At 49.0% G+C, this 25674-nt stretch overlaps 1 protein-coding gene across 2 annotated transcripts in view; it reads left to right on the forward strand.

Moving 5' to 3' along the window:
- The first annotated feature begins 9477 nt into the window (after positions 1-9477).
- Positions 9478-25674, forward strand: part of AFAP1L2 (actin filament associated protein 1 like 2) — a 64237-nt gene continuing 48040 nt past the window's right edge. Inside the window, exon 1 of one of the 2 annotated variants that reach the window (XM_059476997.1) lies at positions 9478-9555. In XM_059476997.1, coding sequence (XP_059332980.1) covers positions 9540-9555 — 16 coding nt within the window. In that variant the 5' untranslated portion in view covers positions 9478-9539. The remainder of the gene's footprint in view (positions 9556-25674) is intronic. The other variant, XM_059476998.1, reaches the window with a different exon arrangement.

The following is a 25674-nucleotide window of genomic DNA, read 5'->3' on the forward strand; positions in this document are numbered from 1 at the left end:
ACAATGAATGAGCTGCTGCTGAGAAATGCCTCCTTTACAGCCCTGATAGACTCTGGGATGCTCAATGACTGCCAGGAGCAAACTCTGCGGTATCTCAGCTCTTACCCTAATTACCATTTACAGAGGAGTTGCTAGATGAATGAGGACTGCAATATAAAGGACTTTAGTAAGATTTATTGATGAGACTACATGAATAATTCCCCTTGCAATGATGCATTTAAGACCACAGATATTGTGGGAGGAGGAAAGCCAGTGTTTGAGATTTTGAATGATTTTAAAGTGTGTGTTTTATTTTTATGTTTCAGCTATTGCTGTTCCCTTTAAAAAAAGAAATCTTCCTCTTGCCACCTAGGTTTGTGAAACAATAGTAGGTAATTGAATATAAGCTTCTTCTGAGGCCAGTAAATATTGGATGATATAAAAGATTCTATGATAACTGGTCTGCCATGGAGCTCAGGCAGCCCAGAGCATAATGCTTCAATGCTCTGATGTTGCTGTGACCTCTTGGCGCTCAAAGTTGGCGTTTTCCGTAACTAACTAATTGTTCAGCTTCCTGAAAATTACGTGTGTGCTCTTTCTCCCTTGGGAGCCATCCCAACAGAGGACCCTTCAGAGGATTATCCTGGGCCTGGCCAGTTAGAGGGAAAATGGAGGTGCCACCAGGGCAGGCAGATCACCTGTGGGGTAAAGCTGGCTTAAAGATTGACACTGTGAAGAAAAAGTGAGTAACATTTAATCATGTCAGCAATTTAATCATATCATCATATCAGCCTTGACATGCAGCCAGCCCACTGCCAGTGCTGACAAAAGGGAAGAGTTTCACCAAAGCAGAATTGACCCCCCTGCAGATCTCAGGATTTGACTTTTTCTCCTCATGGGGACACCCAGGAAAGTTCATCCCAAATTAACTAAACTTAAATAAACCAAATTTACTAATCATCACCCCAAATGCCTTTAATTGGGGCATTAAAGATTAATGTTTAAAGATTAATTAATTGCCCCATTAAAGACTAGCTCGCTGTGGAATGGAGTAAACCAAAACAAATTTAAGACACTTGTAGTCTTGGTTTGGTAGGATGTTCTGCAGGACTCTTGAGAGATACTAAAGCTGCTGTGGCTCTCCATCTCACCACCACTCCTCTGCTGGAGCACTGATGCCTCTGAAGATGTCAGCACTGTGTGCAAACACTTGCAGGTTACTTCGAGAAACGTTCCTTGGTGGTGCTGTGCCTTTGTGCTGAAAACCAAGAGCCACAATAACAGTGTTTGGTGGGTGGCCAGTGAGAAGCAAGGGGGGACAGAACAGGCAAGATCTTTTGAAACAGCTTCAGTTCTGAGAACTGCTTATCAGCAGAAACCTCATCCTGTAGCAGGAACCCACAGAGTGCCCTTGCTGTGTCTGTGCGTGGGGAGAGCAGCAAGGTGCATCCAGGCTGGACCATGTGCACCTGCACAGCCCCTCCTGCCCCTCACAGCCTGCTGGGGCTGCAGCTCTCTGCTCCCTGGCATGGGCAGAGGGTGGCCTGAGTGTGCAGGCAGTGCAGGACATTTCCCTCCTGCCACAAGCCAAAGGGTGACACACACACACCATTGCCCAACGCAGCCCTCATGGCCCGTGCTCCTGGGCGACTCTCCCAGTTGCTCCTCTCCTCCAGAAATACCATTTCTGGGCACCTGGCCTGCACTGTGAAACAGCCTTTGTGTGATATTTTGTCAGCTACAAATAATTGAAAAAGGCCTACATAAAGTCCTTATTGTGTCACAGAACAGGCTCTTCAGTCATCCATCTTCCTATTAAACTTGTGAATTTCAGCTACTCAGCCCTGTTGGAGTTATTTTCCCCTTCCCCTCCTTCCTCTTTTAAGCTTCTATTTATATTCTCTCAGTTGTCTGTGCCAGAAGATTTCATGTGGATACATTAGGCCTTTTCAAAAGGAAAGTTGGATTACAGCGATTTTTCTCCCCGTAGGACACAACAGCTTCATCATTCATAACAGAGCAATACACTATAACTTCATTATAGATGGCATGAAGCTGGCCTATTTAAACAGAATACTTAATGATGGTTGGGAAGGCAGGAGAAATTCAGCTCCACAGCTCTATGTGTGAAAAGAGAAACTGCATTTTTTGGTATTTACCAAGGCAGATTTCTTGATTAAATATCTTTTCACAGGAACAAAAAAAAAAAAAAAAAGGGGGGGGGGGGGAGAAGACTCAACTGACATGGGTGAAACTTATTCATTACCTGGTAGTTAATTCCACTTTGGCAGGTAGTTTGGCATACCCTAACATCCAATATTTACAGCAGGAAAGGAAACTTGGACTGCTCCATAGTGCTCAGCCTCCACTGAAACAAACTGCAGTTTATTGGTGCTGTAGGACCCCAGGTTCTCATTCTTCCCTCTTGCCCCTCTCTGCAGTGCTGACCACAGAGACTCTGCTCCCTGACTTGGACTGAGGAGAACTGGTTAAGGCCTAAAGAAAAGCTGCAGACTGAAAAATACTTCTTTTGGGAAAATGCCAGAATAAATAGCCTTCTGCAAGCTCACAGTTGACATCAGACCACAGTTTGTGGTGATGATGGGGACGGCTTAAAAAATCCCAATGAAAATGTAGCAAGACATAAAAATTAATCTTTCCCCATATTTTGATAGAATTAGTTTTTCTTCTCACTCAGGTAAGCTTTCCTGGTGCTGAAAGGTGCCAAGAGTTCAGCTCTGCTCAGGCAAGTCCTCCATCTACAGCTTGAGACTCCACACAGATTTCTTTTTCATCTGACTTGGGAGAGATTTTGCTCAAGGTTGGCTTACTGGTAAAACCTGTAAGAGTGGATGAAGCTTCTAACTCAGCTGAAAGCCACGATTTCCTATCCTATCCCCTCAAAAACAGGACCATGTTGCCATGAATTAGTATTTTGGTCGCTTAAAGAATCACCAGCAAAGACATCAGCAAAAGCAGGTTTAATGTGGAAAATAAAGTGCAAAAAGTTCACTGGCAAGGTTTACTTTAGTAGTTCCTAGGTGATTAAAGCACACAGAGAAAAAGCAAACTAAAATCTAAAGTCAATTAATCTAAAACCAAAATCAATTCCAAAATTGTCCATGTGGAGCCTGGGAGGAGGGGTTGGGGAGAGGGTAAGGATAGGAAAGGGTAAGGATAAAAATGAATAAGGGGCACCCTCCCATTGAGTCACAAGGTTCACAGTGGGACCCCCTTGCCAAACTGAGCCCCAGAATTCACCAGTGGTTTAGGCCCAAAGGTTTAGCAGCATTTAAATTAACAGCACCTAATCAATAGCTCAAGTTAAACAATTTAACAAAGCATTCAGGTAGAATTTACTATATGCACAAGAGCAACTCACAGGCTGAGCTTACTTAAAAATCTAAAGTACTTAAAATCTAGGAAAGCAACATTCGCAGTACATTTGCTATGGCATATTCACACTTACACACACACAGATCTAAAGGAGTCTGTGCAAGATGTATCCCTGTGAAAAATCCCCCTCAAATTCAGGGAAACAGTCACATTGGATCTTTTACAGCTCCTGAACAGGTGAGAGGGAGGTTGAGCCTTGAGGATTTGGGGGTATCAGCCCAGGATTTGTCAGTGTCTGGTGCTGGTCCTCCAAGAAGAGCAAAGGGGGGAGTCGGTGGCTCTGAGAGGCCCCAGTGCAAGGGCAGTGCTGGGGCAGCCCCTGTGCCCCAGGAGAGCTCAAAGGGCCTCCCTTTGGACTGCCAGGGTCAAAAGAGACTTGGCTTTAAGTCATACAATATTCCATCCTGGCTGCAATTTGGGTCAGTGGCTTTCTCTGAAAGTTCAATTACAAAAAATGCTCTTCTACTTGGGCTGTTATTCAGACAAGAAAAATGAGTTTCCAAGGCTGTTTGTAGAAAACAGGAGCTGGTTAGACAGCACTAATTCCTGGGAGCAGACAGAGTTTCTGATAAGCTCCAGAGGAGCTCAGCCCAGCTGCTCGTCAAGGCCAAGACCTAAGGAACATTTCTGAGATCACAGGCCAGGGGGCTCGTGGGGGGATGATGCACCACCACACAGGGCTAAGCACACATCAGAACTTTACATCAGAACCTCTTGGGAAGCTGATGGCCACATCCTGTGGTGCCTGGGGGTGTTACAAGCTGCAATACAGGGCACTGATAATGGGGAGGTCTGCTGGTGTGAGCATCCCCATGAGGAGTTTGCAGAGAAAGGAACAAAGCATTCTTTGGGTTCCAACATTGTCAGAGGCAAGCTGAGGGGCTTCTCTGGAGTGGGGAGAGGGTCTGGGGTAGTAAAAAAGTACAAGGAAGAAATGGCTTCAGGAGGAACAAATGCTGTGGCTGTTGAGCACACTGTCTGGTCAGCATGCCTCATACTTTGGCCACAAGAAGGTATTCTATCTGTCAAGGGAAAGACAACAATTCAAGCTATTAGGACTCCCTGTAATTTGGCCTACAAGCAGTTTGGACTTAACAACTGAAAAGGAAATGTCAAAGGATGGGAAGCCAAGAGAATCTCATCAAAAAACATCTGGTCCTGCTGTCCTTAATGGGAAATCCCCCCTCCCTCCAGACACCCTCTTTTGAAACAGTTAATGTCTGAGAGAATCCAAAACATTGCTGGAATGTATCAGTGATGGAGCTTTTGTATAGCTGAGCAGCTAAACAGCTCTGGTTTTGTTTGTGTTAGGGTTGATTGTCTTGCCTTTCATCGGTGAAAGTCAGAAATGGCTGGGCAGGAGTCAGTGGAGCAAGAGTGGTCTGAGGCCAGCTTCAGCTGGGGGACAATTTGGTCACCTCTTTTACAGCTGGAATCATGACATGCTTCACAGGGAAGCAGAAACACCTCAAAAGAGGCACCCATAGGCAGCAAACTCACAAATCATCCAAGGTGAAGGATCCATGCTCTCCAACAGAGCATTTAAGTGAGCAGCTCTGCTGGAACAGCCATGCTGACCCATCTGCCTCTCTGTTTCTTCTGGCCCTTTTTCCACTGACTGAAGCCTGGCAGGCTGCCAGCACCTTCCAGGAACCAAGAAACAAGTCTGGGTTGCTGAAAGGCACCCATAGGGGTTACTTCTGGGGAAAGACTGCTGCTCATGCTCCTGAGTGGGCAACCCAGGATCTCCAACGTGTTTCTGCCCTCAGCCACGTGGCAATGCCATTTATCACTGCCCCTCCCAGAAAATCATGTTCCCAGGGCTTGGGTGCCTCAGAGAGTTTCAGCATGGGATGCAGAGTGTTTGATCACAGGAATCAGGACAGCTGGCAGGGTCCAGCTATTCAGATCTCCTTGGGGAATAAGCAGAGGACTCCATTCAAATTCCCAAAACCAGCTATTCCCTTCATCCCTTGAATCAGGAAATCTGGAACACCAGCAGGATTCAGCAGATCAGGGTTGAAAGACATTGATGGGGGACTCCATAAACATCCTGAACTCCTGCCAGTACTCCCATCCAAAAGGAAGACTGGGGGGATTTTCAAAGAGGCAGCTGAGCTGTGACTGATGATTGCTCCATGCAGCCCCAGCTGTGTGTTCCCAGCTGCTCAGTGATCTCCTCCTCCCATCCAGCTGCAGGTGTTTGCCACTTACCTGGTGCTGTCCCAATCCTGCCTGGCTCCACTGCCACCCAACTCTTCCTCCCCAGGTGGGACAAGAATGTGCCATTTTAGTTTTCTGTCATTTCAGCGTGGAAGCTGGTGCAATAACAGTGAAAATGGCACCGGGAAGAGAGATAATTTGGCCAGAAGCAGTGGGGGGAGAGAGACTTCTCCCTGTCAGAGACAGCAATGTTGTTTTGCTGGCTCAGCTGTCCCTAGGTCCACAGGCTCTGTTGCTGTTCAGAGGGATCCCCAAATGGACAAAAGGAATTCTCCCACCTCAGATTATTGGCAGCATTACAGCCCAGTACTGCAGCCAGGAACTCCAAAGTGAAGAAGTGTTTGGCTTCCTCATTTCTTGGCATTTTGTAGGACACACCTCAGGCCACAAAAGTCACCTCTACTCAAATCTCTTTGAAAAACTTTTATGTCTGCTTGACCACAACTGTCCACTACTACATCTTTATCTAAGGAGGGACCCAAGATGATCTCTGGAAGCAAAGAGGACACAAAGGCAACACAAGGGAGATCTGAGATCTCCCTGCTCACCCCAGTCTGCCAAGCCATATTATTCCTCCATCTGTCCTCCAGGTGCCTGTGCAAGTGGAATATTAGACACAACTTCCTTCAGGAGCTTTACAGAACCAAGATAACTCCACCTCTGACTGAACTTGGTTTTGGTGAGTCAATTCCTGAACTAGGTTTTTACAGCATTGATAAGTGCATGGGGAAGAGAGACAGAAAAGCCTAATGAAACAACATACACACTTCAAGTGCGGAGGAAATTTCTACCTTTTGTTCTGCCAGATGGAATATTTTCCCTGAAGAAAGGAAGAAGTCTGGTGACTGCTGGAACTGGAATATCTGAGCAATATCTGGGAGAAAACACCCCAGAGAGCAGCTCTGCACTATCCAGGTCAGGTGTGGCTCTTCCTGACAGTCTCCATCAAGCACAACTCCCCTGAAGTCAGTGGAGGGCACCTGCACACAAGTTCTCAAGGAAAGATTCCTTTGGCTTTCACCACACTTTGTGTCATGCTTAAACCAGGGAAAAAGCAAAGGAAGTGCAAGCAAAGAGAAGAAAGCCATAGCAAAGATTTAGACAAATATAGACATTAAGGGCTTTGCTGATGCAAAAGGTAGATGTAGCAATCAATAATAATAATAATAATAATAATAATAATCAGCAATATTAATGAAACAATGTGCACCTGCTCAGGGTACTTAGGGAAATTAGAAAAGTGTTTAGCATTGCCAGTGGAGAAAAGAGATGATTTGGATTATGCTACTACATGACGTATTTAGCAAATCATTGTAATTGTTCAGAGTTCATTTAGGCTTCTAAATGTATCCTTGATTCCTGCTCTGTTTCCCAGGAAGCAGAAGAGCTTAAAGGCAGTAAGTCCAGAGAAGCAGAATTACATCAGTTGAAAGCCACAGCTAAAGGAAAACTTCAGCCAAAAGTGCCAGTTTCACTAGACTGCCTACCAATACAGCATGAATAGGCAGGGGAAAAAGAATCAAAACATATCAACTACACTATGAACCTCTGCACTGAATGACAGGATGTCAGCACATAAAAAAGCAATTAAACAACATGAGCTTGGCCCTCCAGGGTTTTCACACCTGAGTCATCATTAATAATAATAATCATCATCATTAATAAGCATCACTAATAATAAGGAAAAAGGCAATGAATACATGGGTGTACAGGTAGATGGCTGTTGTTTTATTGGCTTCAAGAAGCTCCAACAGGAAAACCAGTTTGCTGTGTTTGCTCTACTTGAGCACAGTGGTAAACATCTCCATTTCAGCACCAACACTGGGAACATTCTAAGCAGAGTCTGGGTATTTCCCAGTTTTATTAAACCCCAGAACACAACAGCCTGTTTGACATAGAATACTGCAAAGTATTTTAGGTACTTCCTACTGCAAGGAGAAGAGAGCAAACAGGAAGAACCTGTACTCCTCTGGCATTACTCTTTGGTCCATTGTCACTTGTCAGCAATTGCCATGGGCCTAACCAGCAGTCCTGGAATTCCAGAGCATCCTTATCATGGGAAGGGAAGGAAGGGACAAGCAGGGAATGTAAAGGCTCTGGGTCCTGAAGACAGGAATCACAGGTATCTGATGTTTTGATCTTTCAAAATCATCTTTAATTAGTTTGTGTAACTGGTATTATCCTTAATTAGCCTTGCTCAGTTCAGAATGCCTGCTCACCTGCTTTAAGATAGAGGCACACCTCAAAGGTTTGCAAGGCCAAGGCCCACCCTGCTTGGTTGGGTTTTGATTTTGAAAGCCATAGCCAAGAAGCAGCTGGGAAGAGCCCTAAGAGAAGTATTCCTACATGGCAGGCACATTTATTTATTGTTCTCCATTTACTGCAGACTGCTATCTGCTTGCTGGATTTGATGGTTCAGGCTTGCCTGTCTCCTTGTGTGGTTGGTGTGCACTAGCAAGAGGTGAGAGATGCTCCAGCCTCAGCTCCCTTGAGTGGCAATAACTCTTTATCCAGCCTTGTTCTTGTATGGAGAGCTCCCAGATGGCACAGGTCACTGCTTTCTGGTTCCACAGAGCTCCTCTGAGAGGTGTCACCCCCACCAAGCACTGCCTGGGAGGGTGGGGAAAGCAGGGGCACCCAGGGACCCAGGGAATGTCAGGACAGGGCTCTTCCATCCAGCCTGGCTGTTTGCTCTCCATGTGAGCCAAGAGAACCTGCTTGTGGCTATTTTCAGAAAATGTAAGGAGGGACATATGATGGAGCCTTGGGGTGCAGCAGTGACATTTTTCAGGCTACCTTGGACCATGGATATCAATGGTTTGTGGGCTGACAGGTCCAGAACCTGGGAAATTCAGATTCTGTGAGCCTTCTGTTGGCTTCATCTAACAGGTACCAAGGAGAGCAGTTCATTTTCTAGGTAATGGTTGCATATTTTTCCACAGGAACACTGGAGCTGCACACCCAGGTCAGGCCCTTAGCTCACCTCTTGCTATAAAGGCCCTGTAATTGGCAGGTATGGCTCCCTTGTCCCCACACCAACGTTAATTTTGAAGATAAAATTTCCCCCATAACCCTCATAGATTTTGCTGTTTGTTACTTTCAATGTTCTCATTATTGATATACACATGAAATTCCTTCAGTGTCTCCACAACTTTAGCCTGAGGACAGACTGTCACCTGTGCCTCGTATTGAGGTCAGACTGGATTCCCACTTCTCTATTTGTGCACTTTGGACATGACAGTTCTGGCTGCCACGGCAGAAATCACACAAAAATGTCACTGCAGCCCAAGGAGAGGGACACAGTCCTGTGAGACTGGCTCTGTCCAGGAGCCAGGTCCTATCAGGAAGCCTTAATGCAATCACTGGAAAGAAGAATGCACATTCAGTGGCTCCAGGATACACTACCCTGGTGTGGAAGGAGAACCCAACTTTCCATCCAGCCTGCCAGCCCCGAGCCCACGTGTGTCTGGCAGGCTCCTACCTGGGCTCAAGGCACCGGGACCATGGGTGGATAAGAAGGGCCTTCCCAAACGTGCCCAAAGCCGCACTGCAGCCAGAGGTCACCACCCCAAACCCGGGGCATCCCCAGGAGCCGCTCCCCGCCTCATCCCAGCGCCCGGTGCCCGCCGCTTCCCCTAGAGGACCGGCCCCACGCCCCGGGGAGGGTCGGCTCGGAGGCACGGCAGAGCGGGTGCCGCTGGCAGCCCGGATCCCGGAGCCGATCCCGGAGCCGATCCCGGAGCCGATCCCGGAGCCGATCCCGGAGCCGATCCCGGAGCCGATCCCGGCCAGCTGCGCGGCTCGGGGCGGAGCCTGCGGAGCGGGGCGGGCCGGGGCAGCCGGCGCTGCTGCGATCGGAGCCTGCGGAGCGGAGCCGGGTGCGGGCGGCGTCGTGTCCCGGAGCCCTCGGCGGTCGCTGCGCTGCGGTCCCGCTCATCGCCATGGAGAAGTACAAAGGTGAGGGGATGGGGGCGTCTCGCGTGTCCGTGTCCGTGTCCTTGCTCGGGGACCGCCGGGGGCTCTGGGGACCTGCGGGTGGCGATGTTTGGGGGGTGACAGAGCCCTGACACGGAATGCTGAGGAATGCAGTCCCCCCGCGTGGGAAAGCGGCGGTGGGATGCGGGGATAGTTCCTGAGGGGATGTTTCCCGAGAGTGGGACCGGGATGGGCTGCGGGGAAGGGTCCCTGCGGGAGCGGGTCGAGCAATTCCTGGGGCCGGGAGGGGCTGTCCCGCCAGCGGGACCGGGTGGGGAGAGCGGGATCCCGCTCCGCCGAGGAAAGGCGGACGGATGGTGGGGACGGGAACTGGCTCCGGGGAGGCGATCTCCGCGACGGGGCCGGGATCAGCTCGGGGATGGAAGGAAGCGCTGCCCACCCTGGGGCCGGCTGGGGGATGGAGGGGAAGCGGTGCCCGGCCGGGGTCAGCTCAGGGATGGAGGGGAAGCGGTGCCCGGCCGGGGTCAGCTCAGGGATGGAAGGAAGCGGTGCCCGGCCGGGGTCAGCTCAGGGATGGAAGGAAGCGGTGCCCGGCCGGGATCAGCTCAGGGATGGAAGGAAGCGGTGCCCGGCCGGGGGAGCGGTGGGGAAGGTGCGGGGCAGCGCGGGCAGGTCCCGCCCGGGGATGTGAACTCCCTGCGTGCCAGCACCGGGCACCGAGTAGGAAGGGGAAGGGAGATGTGGGAAAATGTCACGTTTTATCCGATCCGGACATCGGGAGCTTTTTTGCCACTTGAAAGCAGCGGCTTGTTGCGTTTCTGGAGCCGCTTAGTTTGGCATTGCCCGTTCCGTCTTTGGTCCTAAGCCGCCCATCTGCGTGGGCTTCCCACCCTCCCAGGCTGAACGGGCACGACACTGAGTGTCCTGTTTTCCAAACGCAAATAGTTTAGTGGTTAGGGAGAGGGAAGGTGAGCAGCTCGCAGCCTTCTCCCTGGCAGCTCTCATCCGGGCTGGCTGTCACCCACAGCCCATTTATATCCCCTCAATCAATGGCTCTGGCGCTTCCTGCCTGATGCTGCTTGGTCCCGAGCCCCGAGACTGGCACATCCCCGGTCCGTGCTGCTGTGGGCACTCCTGGGCACTTTCCAAACATGAGCTCTCCTTGCCAGCTGGGGCGGGAGGAGGTGGGATGTGGGCACGGAGCTCTCGGATGTGTGCGGGTGCTCTTTGATTTCTGCTGCTGCTGATGTGCAGAAACCTCCCCTGGAGGAGGCGGATCCACCCCTTATAGCACGGAGAAAGCCTGCGGTAAATTTTACCTGCTGACAGGAAATGGGACTCTCCTTGTAACTGCTGTCCTCCTCATGGAACTGGAACATTTCAGTGGGGAACTTGGTACTAAACAAATGTATTTCTGCCAGACCCCATTTGTACTTATTGCTGTCAAACCAGAAATGTTTGCTTACACCTCAGTGGATGCATTTGAGCTAATAGCTCATTTCCTAATGTTGAGGTGTCATATTGTGTGAAGTTAACTTTTGCCAGGACTGTGTGTTTTTTTCACTGTGCAATACTTGAGCATTCTGACAGGGCTGGCACTGTGCTGCCAGTTGCATTCTGAGCATTTCCTCCTTACAACTGGTGCCTGATAAGCACAATAATAACACACTGCAAAAGCGATCTTAAGGATTATATTACAAATCAAATATTGTGTAATTGGTTTGGTTTTTTATTCCATCCTGGCAGGGTCTGTACAATTCCATTCAGTTCCAGTAGCAAAGCAGTAGATTCATTAAGATTCAGCTATGTTTTGTATAATTTCTTTTTAAACATGCACACTGCTCCCTCAGAGCAGCGGGGATGTTCTGCACATGTGTGATGAATAAATAGCGAGCACAACTGATGGCAGAGCCCTGCCAGGGCTGTTTGTGCTGGTGTGGGAGCAGGGGTGGTAATGAGGCACTGCCAGCCCTGTGGGGCAGCCAGAGGTGACAGCACAGCTGGGTCAGTGCCTGGAAGGTGTCCCCAGTGTGGGGGGTGACAGGAGCCACCTGGAGCTGGGGAGGTGTGGGGGAAGGCTGGGCTGGGGGAGTTGGGAGCCTTGAGGAGCGGGTGGAGAGGGCAGACAAGTAGGTTGTTGTTAATAAGCACCAGTGATTTGTGCCTGCTCTGGTGGGGGTATCTCGTTGATGCCTTGCTATGGGAAGTCTTCATCCGTGCCACTTGTGCAGGGAAATCCTGTAATGATGGAGGTGGATGGACTCAAACAGGGCTGTTAAGCAATGAATTGGTGTTCTGGGAAAATGAATTTGACTACAAAATCTGTCCTGCTGCTTAAGAAATTAAGTTTGCAGTCATTAGCAAACAGCAGCATCCTTCCTTTAAACACGGGCAGGGATGTGCAACAATCCAGGCTCTGGGGTGGCACATGCAGCTGTTTCAATGGCAGCCACAGGAATCCTGCTGGGTGGGGTGTGCAGGGCTGGGTGGGAGGCTGGGGCTGGCAGGGTGGCACCCGTGCAGTGGGAAGAGCTCAGGCTGTTGGACTTGCCTGGTGGGAAGTGAAGGAGAGATTGTGAAACCCTCCTGGGAATGGGTTTCCTTTCCCAGCCACTGCAAATGAGGTCACAAGGGCAGCTGCGCAGGGGGACACTGCTGCCTCCTGACTCCTCTCAGGCTGCTGAAGCTCTGAAGGATAAGCATGAAGTGCACAGGGGGTTGGTTTTTTCCCTGCCAGGCTGCCCTAGAGCATGTCTGCTGTTGGTGAAGGTGCTGGTTATAAGGGCACCTTCTCCCTGTGATTAGGGACTGTGTGTGTGAGGCAGAAAGAGCAGCAGACCTGGCAGCCCAAGGGGACAAGAGGGAGATCTGCAGGGTGGTCACTGCAGTGAAGAGGACAGAGCTGCTCTTGCTCCTCCTCTATTTCCTGTGAGTGCTCTCCCCCCCTTCCCATGTGTTTTGCCTTTGAATATGGCAGCTGTCCCAGCCTGTGCTCCCTGTTCTGGGGGCATTGGGGATTCTTGCCTGCTCCTTACCACGCTTGTCAGACATGGCTGGCTGCTCTGTGACCAACATCTGCAGACCCCAGGAGGTGCTGAGGGCACTGTTGCTGCTGAGGGATGGGCTGGGGACACCTTCATTTGCCTGCCATCTCTGTCAAGGCCTCTCAGACTGACACCCTTGTCACCTCAGCCATGGGTGATGCAGCCCTATGCTCATGGTCTAAAATGTTAAGTGATGTGAGCATGGAGAGTTTTGTAAGGTTATTATTATTATGTTTTAAATGTGTTAGAGGTCTGTAATGGTAATCAGAGCAGCTTCCAGCCCAGTTCTTCAAAGAGAAGTGTTTGGCATTCATGTTTTACTATCTTCGTTGAGCAAAGATTCAAACTTAATGTTCCTTGTCAGAGGGTCCTTGGGAGTGTTTGCAGTGCTCCCCCAAGGAGATGAACATTGTTTGCCCATGAAGGAGAGGTTGTCTTCTTAACAGAAATCAACAGGTTAGTGTTGATAAGGAGTAAAATGGTGACTTGGTAGAAAGAAGTGTTTGCTTGCTAAGTTAACATGTTTTAACTGGGAGGGGAAAGGGGGTGGGTCTGTTTAGGACTAGGGCACATGTTCTTGCACATACAAAGGGATATGCTTGGGGTTAGACTGAAAAGTGGATACATGAATGAAAGACAAACCCTGGTAACAATCTGAGGTGCTTTATAAACTGTTGTTAATCAGAGCTGGAAATGCGTTGATTCATATGAACAAAATCTGGTCTGTCTGCAGACATATGTGGTTTCTCCTCAGCTGATTGTCCACACAGCTGTTGTGTTTAACTCATTGTCTTGGTGTGGCAACTGGAGAAAGCAGGGCAATGTGCTGCTCTGTGCCAAACCCAGTACAGCTTTCAGCTGCTGGGCTGAGCCTTCTTTTAAAAGCAGATGAAAATTAGTGTCATGCATAACCTCATAACATACACAATAACTCTCACTTATGGGAGAGGGACCCTGGTTGGTTTTGGAGAATGGAACAGGCTCTGTTGGGGAGTAGGCAGAAGGAGTGCAGAGTTATTTACTCTGCAGGGCCTGAGGACATGAATCCTTTTTTCTGGAACTGAAACCACAGCCTGTCTCAAATATCTGCCGTGCCCACCCTTCCAAGCCACCCCACCTGTGCCAGCACAGCCCTTCTGTCTGTTCCAGCACAGCTGCATTTCTTGTTCAGACAGGGCACACGAGGATGCTCTGAGCTGTGTTATGTGCACACAGGGCTCTCCAGTGCTCCCCACACCAGGGCAGGCTCACTGCAGATGGGCTCTAGGGATGCTGGCTTCAGCCCCATTCCATCAGCAGCCATGGCCCTTGGGAGGTGTGCATGTCACTGCCAGGTTTGGAGGCTCCTTTTGATATCCCAGAATCATCCCTGGAGATCCTCCATCTCTTGAGAGCAAGGGGCAGGGATCCATGGAGTGAAGGGCAGGGGAGCAGTACCCCTGCTGCTCTGGGTCTGTGCCCCATCTGTGTCACTACAAGAGCCCTGCTCCTAAAGCCAGGAGAGAAGCTTTCTTCCTAAAAGAAGGAGTGGGGGGGAAAGGATAAAAGCTAGCTCACAAGCTCTGAGCCTTTGGGCATCTGCTTTTGGAGTGCTCTAGACAGGGCAAGAGCCCTTCCTTTACCTTTGTGTGTAAGCAAACCCCTTCCTCCCCAGAGCCTCCCCTCTCCTGGGAGCTGGCTCTGTGTGCCCGGCTGGGGCTGGAGGCTCTGCCTGAATGGGGGCATTGTTCTGGGCTCTCACTGATGGCTTCCACTGAACACCCGCAGCCAGCAGCACAGGGAGTGTCTATGCAAAAGGGCTGGACTGCCCTAGCTGGGGCATGGCTGGCTCTGCCAGCTCCCAGCAGCAAGGAGGGCAGAGGGCAGGCAGGCAACTGGGCAGCTCCTGTCACCCAGGCTGTGCACCAAAGCCACACAGGCTTTAACATCTGAATCCTGGATACCTGCTCGGCTGCATGCTTGCTCCTCAATGTTTCCATCTCAATATTAAGTACATATGAAGGATTTAGTGATTTGTCTGAATCCTTTAAGATTTCATAGCAAATTCAGGACCTGAATCCCAAGCTCCTTCATCAATGGCCAATGCTGTCCTTGCAACCATCCTCCCTAGATCAAGGGAAATTAGGGATGCTGTTCTTTTGAGAAGTTCTTTGTAAGCTCTAATTTGCTGTACCCTGTGGACAGGCAGGATTCATGTAATGCAGGGAAGTGCATCTTCAGGCAATAGCAACCAGAGAGCCCAGAGCTGTAGGGGATGTCTTGGGGAATCAAAATTAAGAAGTGCACCTATGATCAGAGGGGATGCAGAGCATGTGCACCCAGGGCATGGGTGTTCCTCTTTGAAGCTGTCTGGCTGAAGCACAGATCCAGACCCAACAAATGAATTGGGATCCTACAGTCACACAGCCAGTTTGATGACCTGCATATTATTGTTTACTTCATCATGGAAGTTGAGTCATTTGTGCTTTTCTTTTGGGTCAACAGACAAGACAGACTGGTCCAGTCTGTGCAGCAGCCTGTCAGCAGAGCTCTGTGGGTCAGAGATGAGTCTGACAGGGTCCTGTTCCAAGGAACTGCTGGTGCAGGTGTTCATGAGCCACTTCCTGGGGTGGTGGTAGATTGGGCAGAAGTGCCAGTGAGCTGGAGAATTCCCTGGCAGTAGCTGGGGAAGGCATTTCCATTGGAAGAGCTATGCTGCCCTGTGAAGAAGAGAGATTAAACTTCTTGCTGTGTGCTATGGTGCATGGCTAAAAATCTTGCGTGAACTGAAGGAATGGCTGTAGGAGCTCACAAACGAAAGAAGTATTCAGTAGGAAGCCACCAATCTCCTTTTTTTTTTTTTTTTTTTTTTTTTTTTTTTTTTTTTTTAATAAAATTAGTAGATTTACTTGAATCCAGGGAGCAGAGCTTTAGGAGGGAAAAGCCCCCAAGACAAACAGGAGCTGCTCAGAGTGGCCAGAGGAGCTGGGGCCTTGGCACAGCTCAGTGCAGCGGTGCTGGCACTGTGTCCCCCGAGCCCAAACCCCGCTGGGACAGGGGACAGCCAGGGCTGCAGCCACCCAGAGGGGCTTCCCTTGGGGCTGGGGGGCCAGGCTGGCAGAGCAGCCCTTGCCTGAGGAGCTGGGAGCGGGGCAGTTCCTGCCACAGGCCTGGGAAATGTGCTGGGCTGGTCTGGAGTTCAAAGGACAAGGGCCAGGATTCATTAAAATACATTTCCCCTCCGCCCCTCCGCTGACCTATCGCTTTCTGCATGGGCAGAATTCCATAGAAAGCAAGCCTGAGGATGGTTTGGAGCATGGTAGTGTTGTCTTTGGTTGTAAACAGCTCTGTCTGGAAGTAAATATCTGAGAATTATGGGATCAGACTGAAACTCCCACGTAACATACAGACTTGGCCACTTGCAATTTAATAAAAGTATTTCCCCTCCTTGGGTGGACTGTGCTCTGTGTTGCATAAATAATTTCTGATGTATTTCTTTTTCTTTTTTTTTTTTTTCTTTTTGCACTGTGGATCTGCTTAGGATAAAATTATAGCACAAAGCTTAGAAAAAGCCTTGGAAATAGAGATTCACAAGTCTTAGCTGGCAGTTTAGCCTGTGGGCTTCTTACTTCTGAGTGGAGGAATCTCCTCCAGAGATAACCAGCAGCAGTAGCTACCCCCAGCACTGGTGTGATGCACGTGAGGTTTTTTACTTCCTTTTGTGTTGTAGGAGACTGAATCTTTAAAAAAAATCTTCAGATTCCCAATTTTGCTAATAATTAATGAGGCTTTCCAGAGCTGGCACTGAGTTTGGAGTGTAGAGGTGGCAGCTAAGCAGTTGGGATGCCTTTTGAAGAAGTTTGCATAACACTTTGGCAGCAGTGCTTTGAAAGAGGTGGGTCTGAGCCAGGAGATTCTTACAGTATGTGCTGGAGCCTTCCCTCTTGGCCTGAGTGAGATGGGGAGCAAGTCTTGGTGTGCTGCAAGGAGGGGATCTCTGTCCTGCAGCCTGGTGTGCTCTGAGGCAGCCAGTCCAGGCAGGTGGGGAGGGGAAGTGTGTGTGCAGCTCCTGTGAGACGAGATAAGGTATCTGCAGGGCGATCTCTGATCCAGGGTCTCTCTGCAGATCTCATCATTGCTGTTTGTCACTGCAGAGTATGACAGCTATTGGGGCTGGGAAGAGCGAGCTGGCTCGCAGAGAACCCGAGTTGCACAATGCCACATGATGTCACAAGTGGCTTTTGCTGAAAGTCCTCCACAAGTGTGTGTGAAATCTGGGGCTTTCTTCTGCTGAGGAATGCAACCAAGCCAGCTGCAGCCCTGCAGCCTTCCAGTAGCACTGTCAGTTTGTCATCTCTGGAAGGAACCCATGGGTTTGTTCAGACAGTCCCAGTGCCAAACAGCTCTGACTCCTGCTGGGAAGGAGCTGAAATCAGTGGAATGCAGAGAGACTGTTGGGTGCCTGCTGCTAACAGGTACGTGGCTGCAGCACTTAGGAGGGCAGCACTTGTGGTAGCAAAATATCACAAGTCTGGAAGTTAGGGCTGACTTTAAAAGTGGAGATATGGTCAGCCCAGACTTGTGCAGTGCCTTGTGACAGCTGGAGGCCATCTGCTCCATCCATCCATCCATCCATCCATCCATCCATCCATCCATCCATCCATCCATCCCATCAGCAGCTCCGTCCAGGCTGCCTGCCTGGGGAGCATGTCCTGTCTCCTTTGTGTAAACCCAGCATCTTCATGGATCTTCTGTGTTCCGCTGCAGTCTCTAAAAATGTGCCACGTAGTCTTGAGTGGTGGGAACGTCTGCTCTTTTTATTGCCATACTTTCATGACTTCTCCCTGGCTCTGGGGAGTGCAGCATCAGGCAGAGAGCTGGGATTGTAGTGCACAGATTGTACAGTGTACAGTTCCACATCTGCTGAAGGATTGTCTGGTCCTGCTAGCTGCTGAAATGTGATAAAGAGGAAGAGAACACTCAGATTAATTGAGCTCAGTTAACAAAGCTGAGCTGGCTTTACCTTGCTGTGGTTACCTGGGCAGAGGGGTGGCATGTGCATTCCTATCACCCAACCACAGCCAGGTTTTTTTTTCCCCTGTTAGGAACTGAGTACAAACACAGGGGTGCATCTCTTTTGCTAAGAGATGCTTTTGTGTGTGAAGTTGTGTACACTAGGTCTGAATGGAGGTGCCAGGCAAGCCTGGCTGCTTCAGTGGTCAGGAGCCCTCCTCCCCAAGCCTGAGGTCACAGACAGCAGGGACACACTGGCAGGGTGGCTCTGGCTTCACCATTCACTGCTGCAGGGGTCTGCAATCTGCTGGGCGGCAGGGTGGCTACGTGCTTTTCCTCCTGGATTTTTTCAGTCCATGTGGGTTGTTTACCTCATCTGGGCCACGTTGCACTGGGTGCCTGGGGCTCCAGGTGTAGCCAGAGCAGGGCCTGCAGAGGCTTTTGGAGTTCAGTAACCTCACCTGTCTGGTTGGAAGGCAGTCACAAGTGCCCCAGAGCTGTGCAGTCACCAGTGAAATGTGCATGTGACAGTTTGGGGTGGTTTTGGTTTGCTCCCACACCACTGTTTGTGCTGCACACATACTTGTGTGTCTTGTTCCTCTGAGCAGCAGTGTCAGAGCTGAATGCATCTGTTGGTGAACTTGTGCAGGGTCACAGTGACCTAAAAGCCCTAAAAGCCAGTGCAGGGTCACAGTGACCTAAAAGCCAGTGACCTCTGGAATAAGTCAGTCGTGTCTGCAGAGCAGCTTCTTCACCCTTCATCCACCAATTCATCCAGCAATGCCTCCTCCAGCCAGGCTGTGAAAAAACTGTAGGAAGACATGAGGACTGAACTTCTCATGATGGGTTACTGAACTTCTCAACCAAGGGTTACTGGATTCTCTCTATAACTTAAGTAATCAGAACACTAAGGAGTTAATAATATAATCAGTTTCTGCTCACAAGGGCCTGTCTTGTTTCAACAGAAGTCAGCTACCAAACTATTTAGCAAAGCAACACTTGTAAATGATTTATTCTTGAGTTAAGCATGGTATTATTTTATATAAACACAGATTTTCATTATTGCTTCAACTTTATTCCATTTTCTCTCTACTAGTCGTGTTGCAGGAAGCACACACAAATCCATGCACAGTCTCTTGCCTTTCTCTAATGAGCAGTGCTAGCTGATGATATTATCTAGCTGCCTATGTGCCACATCAGTTTAATTTAGCTTTGAAATTGTCCCCCTTATAAGATGATGCTTCTTGGAAACTAGGTTGTCTTCCAGGTGTTGAAAGGAATTATTGACTTGGTGCTGGCTGCCCTAATGCAGTTCTGTGCAGACCATGTAATTGATTAAAGTGTGTCAGAAAATTATCAATGCTCCAAGTGTGGTTTGGCTGATGTTTGAGTCCATGTGAGCTCCAAGGTCTGGTTCTAGGAAAATTCACCAGTAAATCAGTCACAAAGTGTATCAATTATGCCAACATATACTCTTGATTTCTGGGCTGTTGAACAGTGATTCTGTCTCTGACTGTGATCCACAGCTCTGGAGACACTGCTGATGTGGTCTGTCATCTGAGCACTTGGATCATGGTGGGCTGTCACACTCTCAGCTCAATGGGCTCTTGCTTTAATCACCAGGATATGCCAAATACTGATGGACTCTCGTTGTATGGGTGGCAGTGGTCTGTGCTGAGCCAGTGTGAACTGGCAGGGTGTGAAGCAGGGCAGACCTGGGTGAGGGTGCTTGAAGCCTGAGCCTGTTGGCATCCTGCACTGCTTAACTTCTGCCAGTGTGGTTTTCCTATCAGGTTGTTCAAACAGATGTTCCCTAAGTGTAGACAAGATCTATTTCTGGAAATTGAAGTGGGAGTTGGCAGAGTGGGGGGAAGTGAAATGGCAATCAAAATTCCCATACTTTATCCTAAAGGCTGAATTCCCACGTCTGGCTGAGAAGAGAAACAAATGCTTTCTAGACCCAGGAGGCTCAACATTCCCCAAAACAGAATGATTTATTTTTAATTCTGATAGTTCACTGGAGCTCTTAAACCAAAAGAGCAGTGACAGTTTTATTGTGCTTAGAAATAAAGGCAGCAAGCTCTGGGCCATTCTGAGGCTGAAAAACCTGGAGTGCTGTGGGAAGGAGAGGGCAGGTTCATCCATTTGATCCCTGCTGAGTCCAGCCCAGCCAGAGCATGGCCTGAATTGCAGGGGCAGCACCCAGAGGCAAGGTTGGAAATCTGTGTGGAACAGCACAGGATTTCACATTGGTGTTTCTTTGGATTGGCTACGTCAGCCTTCCTTCAATTCTTTGGCCTAAATAATGGCATCCCCTAAGCTTATATGCTGGGTTGGTTTTTTTTTTTTTTTTTTATTTGCTGCTGATACCATTTCAGCTATGATCTGTGTTTTGTTCTTGTGATGGTGAGTTACGGCTCACACAGGAATGCTGAAGCCATGGGGACTGACAGGAGCACAGATGGGTGTTGAGCACACATTGTGCGAGAGGGACTGAAGAACATAAATAGGGTGTCCTGTTGGTGCTGTGCAGGGGATAAAATGGACCATCCTTGTCGTTAGCATAGGCTGTTTGCTGTCCCTGTGCAACTGGCATTGCCCCAAAACCAGGGTAAGAGCCATGGACTGTTGGGTCTGGCCACTTCCAGGTCACACATTCTTACACCTTTGGCTGCTTGGTGTCTGCATTAAAAATGTGTAGGTCTGGGTGATGCTCCAGTGCTTTCTTTAAGGTATTCTTCTAACATTTAACCCTGATCAGACAATCTCACTCTGACATTCTGGTTAGCTACAAAATCTTTGCAGTTGGCTTTTGTTCCCATGCTGGATTGAGGGTTTTTTTTGGAAATGCTCTGTTTCCAGCATGTGTTCTTGTTTTTCCTGATAAACATGCATGTCTGTTGGCCCACATTTAGATGAGGTGGGAAGGGCCAAATTAATTCCTGGTGTCATTCCAGCATAGTCAGTGGGCTGACCACAAAGATCAGACTGGGTCTAAGATTTACACTGGATTGATTGCAAGTTTTACCAATTTTTACTGATCCATTACCTAACTGCATTTCTGGTGCAATTCATAAAGATGCCTTTGAATTTAACATAATTAAAGCTGATTTGTTATAGAAGAGGGATGTAGAGCTGACAATTCCTTTGCCAGGCAGACATGCTCAGAATTCCAGGTGCTAATAGCACTGACGTGGCTGACTCTTGCTCCAGACCAGTGTCTGGACTGTGTTAGTTATTTGGACCATGAAAGATGAGGAGATTCTGCCACACTGGAGGCATGCTCTATGAAAATGCAGCCAAATCATCTGTGGACACTTCAGCAAGGACATTGTCACCTTCTCTGATCCTCTAGGCTGAAGCCTTTCCAGCTGCTGATGGAACAGTGCTGCTGGGAATGCTTGCTTATCCCAGATTCTAGGATGGAATTTCAAATTTTCTTTCACCCGTTGATGGCACGATTGCCTTTCCTCATTCATGCAGTTGTTTTTTGTTGGTTATTCACAAATGTGCAGGCCTGCTCTGCCATCAGACTGACAGAAGGAAGGAAAATGTTCCGTTTTGAATATGGAAAGGGAGGTGCTGCTTAGCACAGACAGAACTGGCTTCTAGATGAAAGAGTCAAATACCAAACTGTTTTGTTTCAGTTTGAGCAGGACAGGCTTTGATCTAGAGGAGATAACTCAGTCAGTAGCAGGGAGCAATTCTTTATAGTGCATTTAGAAATAAAACCTGGAGATTTAGGCTGTGATGGCTTTGACACATCACTCATAGCATATATTATGTGAAAATGAAAACCATAAACATCTGAAATGAAGTGTGGAGGTTTTTCTGAAGAGAGGAAAAACCCATTTCTGATATTGGTTGCCAAGAGTTTTCCTCAAGTCAGAAAGGACTGGGGGTGGGGTAGGATCATTCCTATTGCGATAGCAATAATGAGCAGTGTGGACAGAGCAGGAAGGGGAAAGACTTCCTGCAGTGCAGCTCCAGCCAGAGGTGGGGCCAGCATGAAAACTGGGATCTCCTGGCCCCAAGTCAGGCTCCATAATCCATCTCTGCTGCCTGCCCTTCACCCTGCCCCGGTGCCTCCTGCCCTGTGTCAGCTCTGACAGCGCTCTGGGCCAGGAGGCGGCCGCGCTCAGACCCCGCTCGGTCACTGGGCTGGCTGCACTTGCACAGAGCAGGGATGGCCAGATCCTGCTCCTGAGCTGCTTTCATCCCGAGCCAGGTGACAGCCCTGATCAGTGCAGCTGTGTTGTGGCACTGCAGCTGGCCAAACAAACACAGCTGCAGCACGGCTGGGTCCCTGCTGCACACCCGCGTGGAGCGAGAGCCCTGCGGCGTGGCCAGTGTCCTGGGGATGTGGTGAAACACTTCTGGGGATGTGGTGAAACACCACGGGCTGCTGGCAGCCCCAGTGTGGAAGCAGAGTGTCACTGGTGCTCATTATTTCTGCAGCTTTATTCTACATCCAGCCCCTGACCTTCATTTTGTTCTGAGCCACTGTCCTGTGCAGGCTGAGAACAAATGGGTCTCTACCTGAAGAATCTGTCTTGGTTCTTCTTGGTGGCTGCATGCAGGAGGTGATGGGGGCCTCTTTGGCACAGCTGCCTTGTGAAGTATCCTGCTACTAACAGTTTGTTTCTGCTGGGGCTGAGGAGTTTATTTCCCACCTCCTCACCTGCACCATCTCTGGCATTGGTTCCCCTTCTCACCAGCAGACAGCTCTTGATTTTCACAAGGTTTTTGTTCTGCTGGCTTGGCCTGACAGTCTGGGCAGTGATGGGAGCAGGGTGCTGGGGCAGGGAGCCAGTCTGTTGGTAGCAAAGCTCTGACAAGTGGGCTCAGCTGGGATGCTGAAGATGTGCAGGTCCTTCAGTGATGCCTGGGAGCAGGACTCGCCTGATCTGTCTTGTAGCCCTGGTCACAGAATTTCTTACAAAATAGGAGTCTGATTAGGTGGCCCAGATTTGGAGGTGACATAAATCTCCTCCTAGAGAGAGAAAAAATCCATTAGGTCATCTAGTTCATACCGTGGTCTGGAGAGTGTGCATCTTCTGGTGTTCTCCCCATTTAAATGCAAAATATTCCCAGTGCAGTGACTTGCCTCAGTTCTTCTCAGGATTATTCCATGGTCTGGAAGGTCCTGTTACTCTTATAGGTGTGATTTGTAAGGGCATCAGATTACTCAGATTGGGTGTATATAATAGGAGAATCAGATAAGGTCCTTTCTTGGCATGGCAAACAAAAAGCCATTTTCACTGATGCCAGAGAGCAGCCAGTACTGTGCTGTGAGAGCTGGAGACAGTGTGTCTGTATCAGGAGCTGTGCTGAGGATGCAGCTACCCCCATTCCCTGCTGTCCCCAAATCAGAGCTGTCCTGGCTCTGGGTCAGAGCCACCTGCACCCAGCAGGCAGTGTCTGTCCCACTGCAATGTCAGCAGTGTGCAATTTGTGAGAGTGAGAGCAGAGCTTGTGCTTGGAGAGGGCTCAGAAGCTCGAGGCTTGGAAACAGAAAGTGCTGAGTGTGGCTGGAGGGCAGCAAGGGTCTGGCCAGGCAGTGGCTGAGCTCAGGCAGGCACCAGGGACTGCCCATGCCAGGAGGGCTCTCTGCTCCTTGCAGCTCCTGGGGTGCATCCAGGGCAGCCCCAGCCTCTGGCAGGATGAGCAGCTGGGGAATGACCTCTGGCAGGTGTGGAACAGAAGGATTGTGCTCCTTCCTCAAGGAGAAAGGAGCAGGGACACAGGTGCTCTCATGCTGGGCTGTGTGGGAGGGAGGTGGCACCTGTTGCCCATCCTGCACTGGAGAGGGCTGAGAGCTCCCCGATGTCATCACATCCTTCTCTTCCTCTCCAGCTTCCCTCTGCACATACCATTACGATGATTTGTTTTGCTGATGCATTTCCAGGAACTAACACCCATTTTCAAAGGCCTGCAGAGGCAGAAGGAGTTCCTTTCTATGAAGGAGCAGATGGTTAATTTTGTATTTTAAAAGTGTGGGCAGTGGCTCTCCTGCCACAGAAAAGGTTCTTTCAACCCAGGGATCCTTCCTTTAGATTATGTCTTTCCCCCGAATTCAAGCCTTTTCAATAGAATAATTTAAAATGTGTTTTTGATGTTCCCTTGTTCCAGTTTACTCCTGTCTTGAGTGCATAGAATTGCCTTTGCTATAAAAGAAGATTGTGAAAATTAATGGCTTTACCCAGTGGCATTGCATGAGTGTTAAAGGAAAAATGTTTTCTTGTGAGTAGCGCTGGAAATGTGTATGTTCTCAGAGAGACTGGCAATGTGGGCTCCAGTCCTCCAGGAAATGAGCTGAGCCAGAGGTGGTACTGGGTGTTTTCTGAGTGGATAGTTTTACAGAGATTCCTCCCTGTTGGGTGGGACACATACAGTGAGAATTTTCATCTGCAGCCATAAAACTGTAACCTTTACAATCACCTGGGGTTTTTGGACAACACTTAGATCTCATAAAATCAATGTTTATGAATTATAAATAACAGTAAATGTACCTAAAGACCTGGGTGCCATGATGGGTATTAGCTGCTCTTAATGTATGTTTTAAGAGAATGGAACTTCACTCCAGAATTGGGGGCAATCCTTTGAGCTATAGGGGTGTCCATACTGCATGGAGGTCTCTTAGATGGAAGGAAATTGATGTGATAAACATATCAGGAAACAAAAAAACCCAAAAAATCTGTAGAACTTTCTGCTTGCAGCAAAGGCCATACTATTTAGGCATAGGACAAAGAGATAATAAATTATAAATTCCGCAGGGAACAAGGAAGTCATGTAGCAACTGCAAAAGATCCAAACATATGGAAAATTCAATTCTGTGGAGAATTAAGTCACTCTTATGTAATCAGGATCAATGGAAATGAGCTGATGTCAGTATTGGACTGGCTTAATGCATGGGTGGAAAATTGTGTTGTCCCAGAGAGGGCTGCTAATAGGAGTGGAAGCTCCACATATGTGCCATGCCCATTAGCTGTTGGGTTTTTTACCTAGGAGGGGCCTGATCCAAGCCCAGTGGAAGCAAATAAACTTTCCACTAACCTGAAACTCATTTGGGTTCTGAAGGTAGAGATCTGTATGAGGTGGCAAACAGAGAGAGCCTGGGATGCTCATGTACTTCATACTGGTTGTCAGGGTGAAACTTACCCTTTTTTTAATCCATCTGTCTGAACCTTTTGCATTGCAGGTTACCTGTGCGTCCCTCCAGGCTGGGCCACAGTGGTCTGACAGTCTTGGAAAGGGCAGGGGGAGAGAGGGGTGTCCCCTGTGCCCAGGGCTGTCACAGACACATTTTATGAGAAATCCTTTCCGTAGGATTTTTATCTCTGAGAATCTGAGGCCTCAGGAACAAAATGTAAACAATGATTATTTGCTGCTGTGGAATGCAACAGGTGGATCTGTGATTGGTCTCATGTTGTTGTTTCTAATTAATGGCCAATCACAGTCAGCTGCCTCAAACTCTCTGTCCGATACACTAGCCTTTGTTATTCATTCTTTATTTTTCAATTCTTAGCTAGCCTTCTTATGAAATCCTTTCTTCTATTCTTTTAGTATAGTTTTAATGTAATATATATCGTAAAATAATAAATCAGCCTTCTGAAACATGGAGTCAGATCCTCATCTCTTCCCTCATCCTCAGACCCCTGTGAACATCATCACACAGGGCAGGGGACTCCAGAAGTGTTGGACACCAATAACATTGCAAAAGTGCCCCAAGACCCTCCTGACCTTCCTAGGCATGACTGTGGTCCTGTGAGACACAGCATGTGGTGGGGAGGGATGCAGAGCAGAAGAGCAGCTCCTGGAGGAGGGCAGGCAGCCAAAGCACCTGGCAGGGTCCTGTGCTTGATGTTCTGTTGTGACAGGGCTTGGCAGCGGCAGCAGCAGCTGAGCTTGGAGCTTGTCCCTGAAAATGAGCCATCATTAGCCTGGCAGCTGTGCAGGGAGCAGCAGAACCTGCTCCTTGGCAGGAGCATGCTCTGGTTGGTGTCACTGTCCTGGGGAAGGAGGGGCAGCAGTGCATCCTCCTGGGTGTGCTCTGGGCACTGTCAGGGGCTTGGCAGCACAGGAGAGCACCCTGCCCAAGAGC

Source organism: Ammospiza nelsoni, chromosome 8 (genome assembly GCF_027579445.1).
Source record: "Ammospiza nelsoni isolate bAmmNel1 chromosome 8, bAmmNel1.pri, whole genome shotgun sequence".
In the NCBI taxonomy this organism is placed as follows: domain Eukaryota; kingdom Metazoa; phylum Chordata; class Aves; order Passeriformes; family Passerellidae; genus Ammospiza; species Ammospiza nelsoni.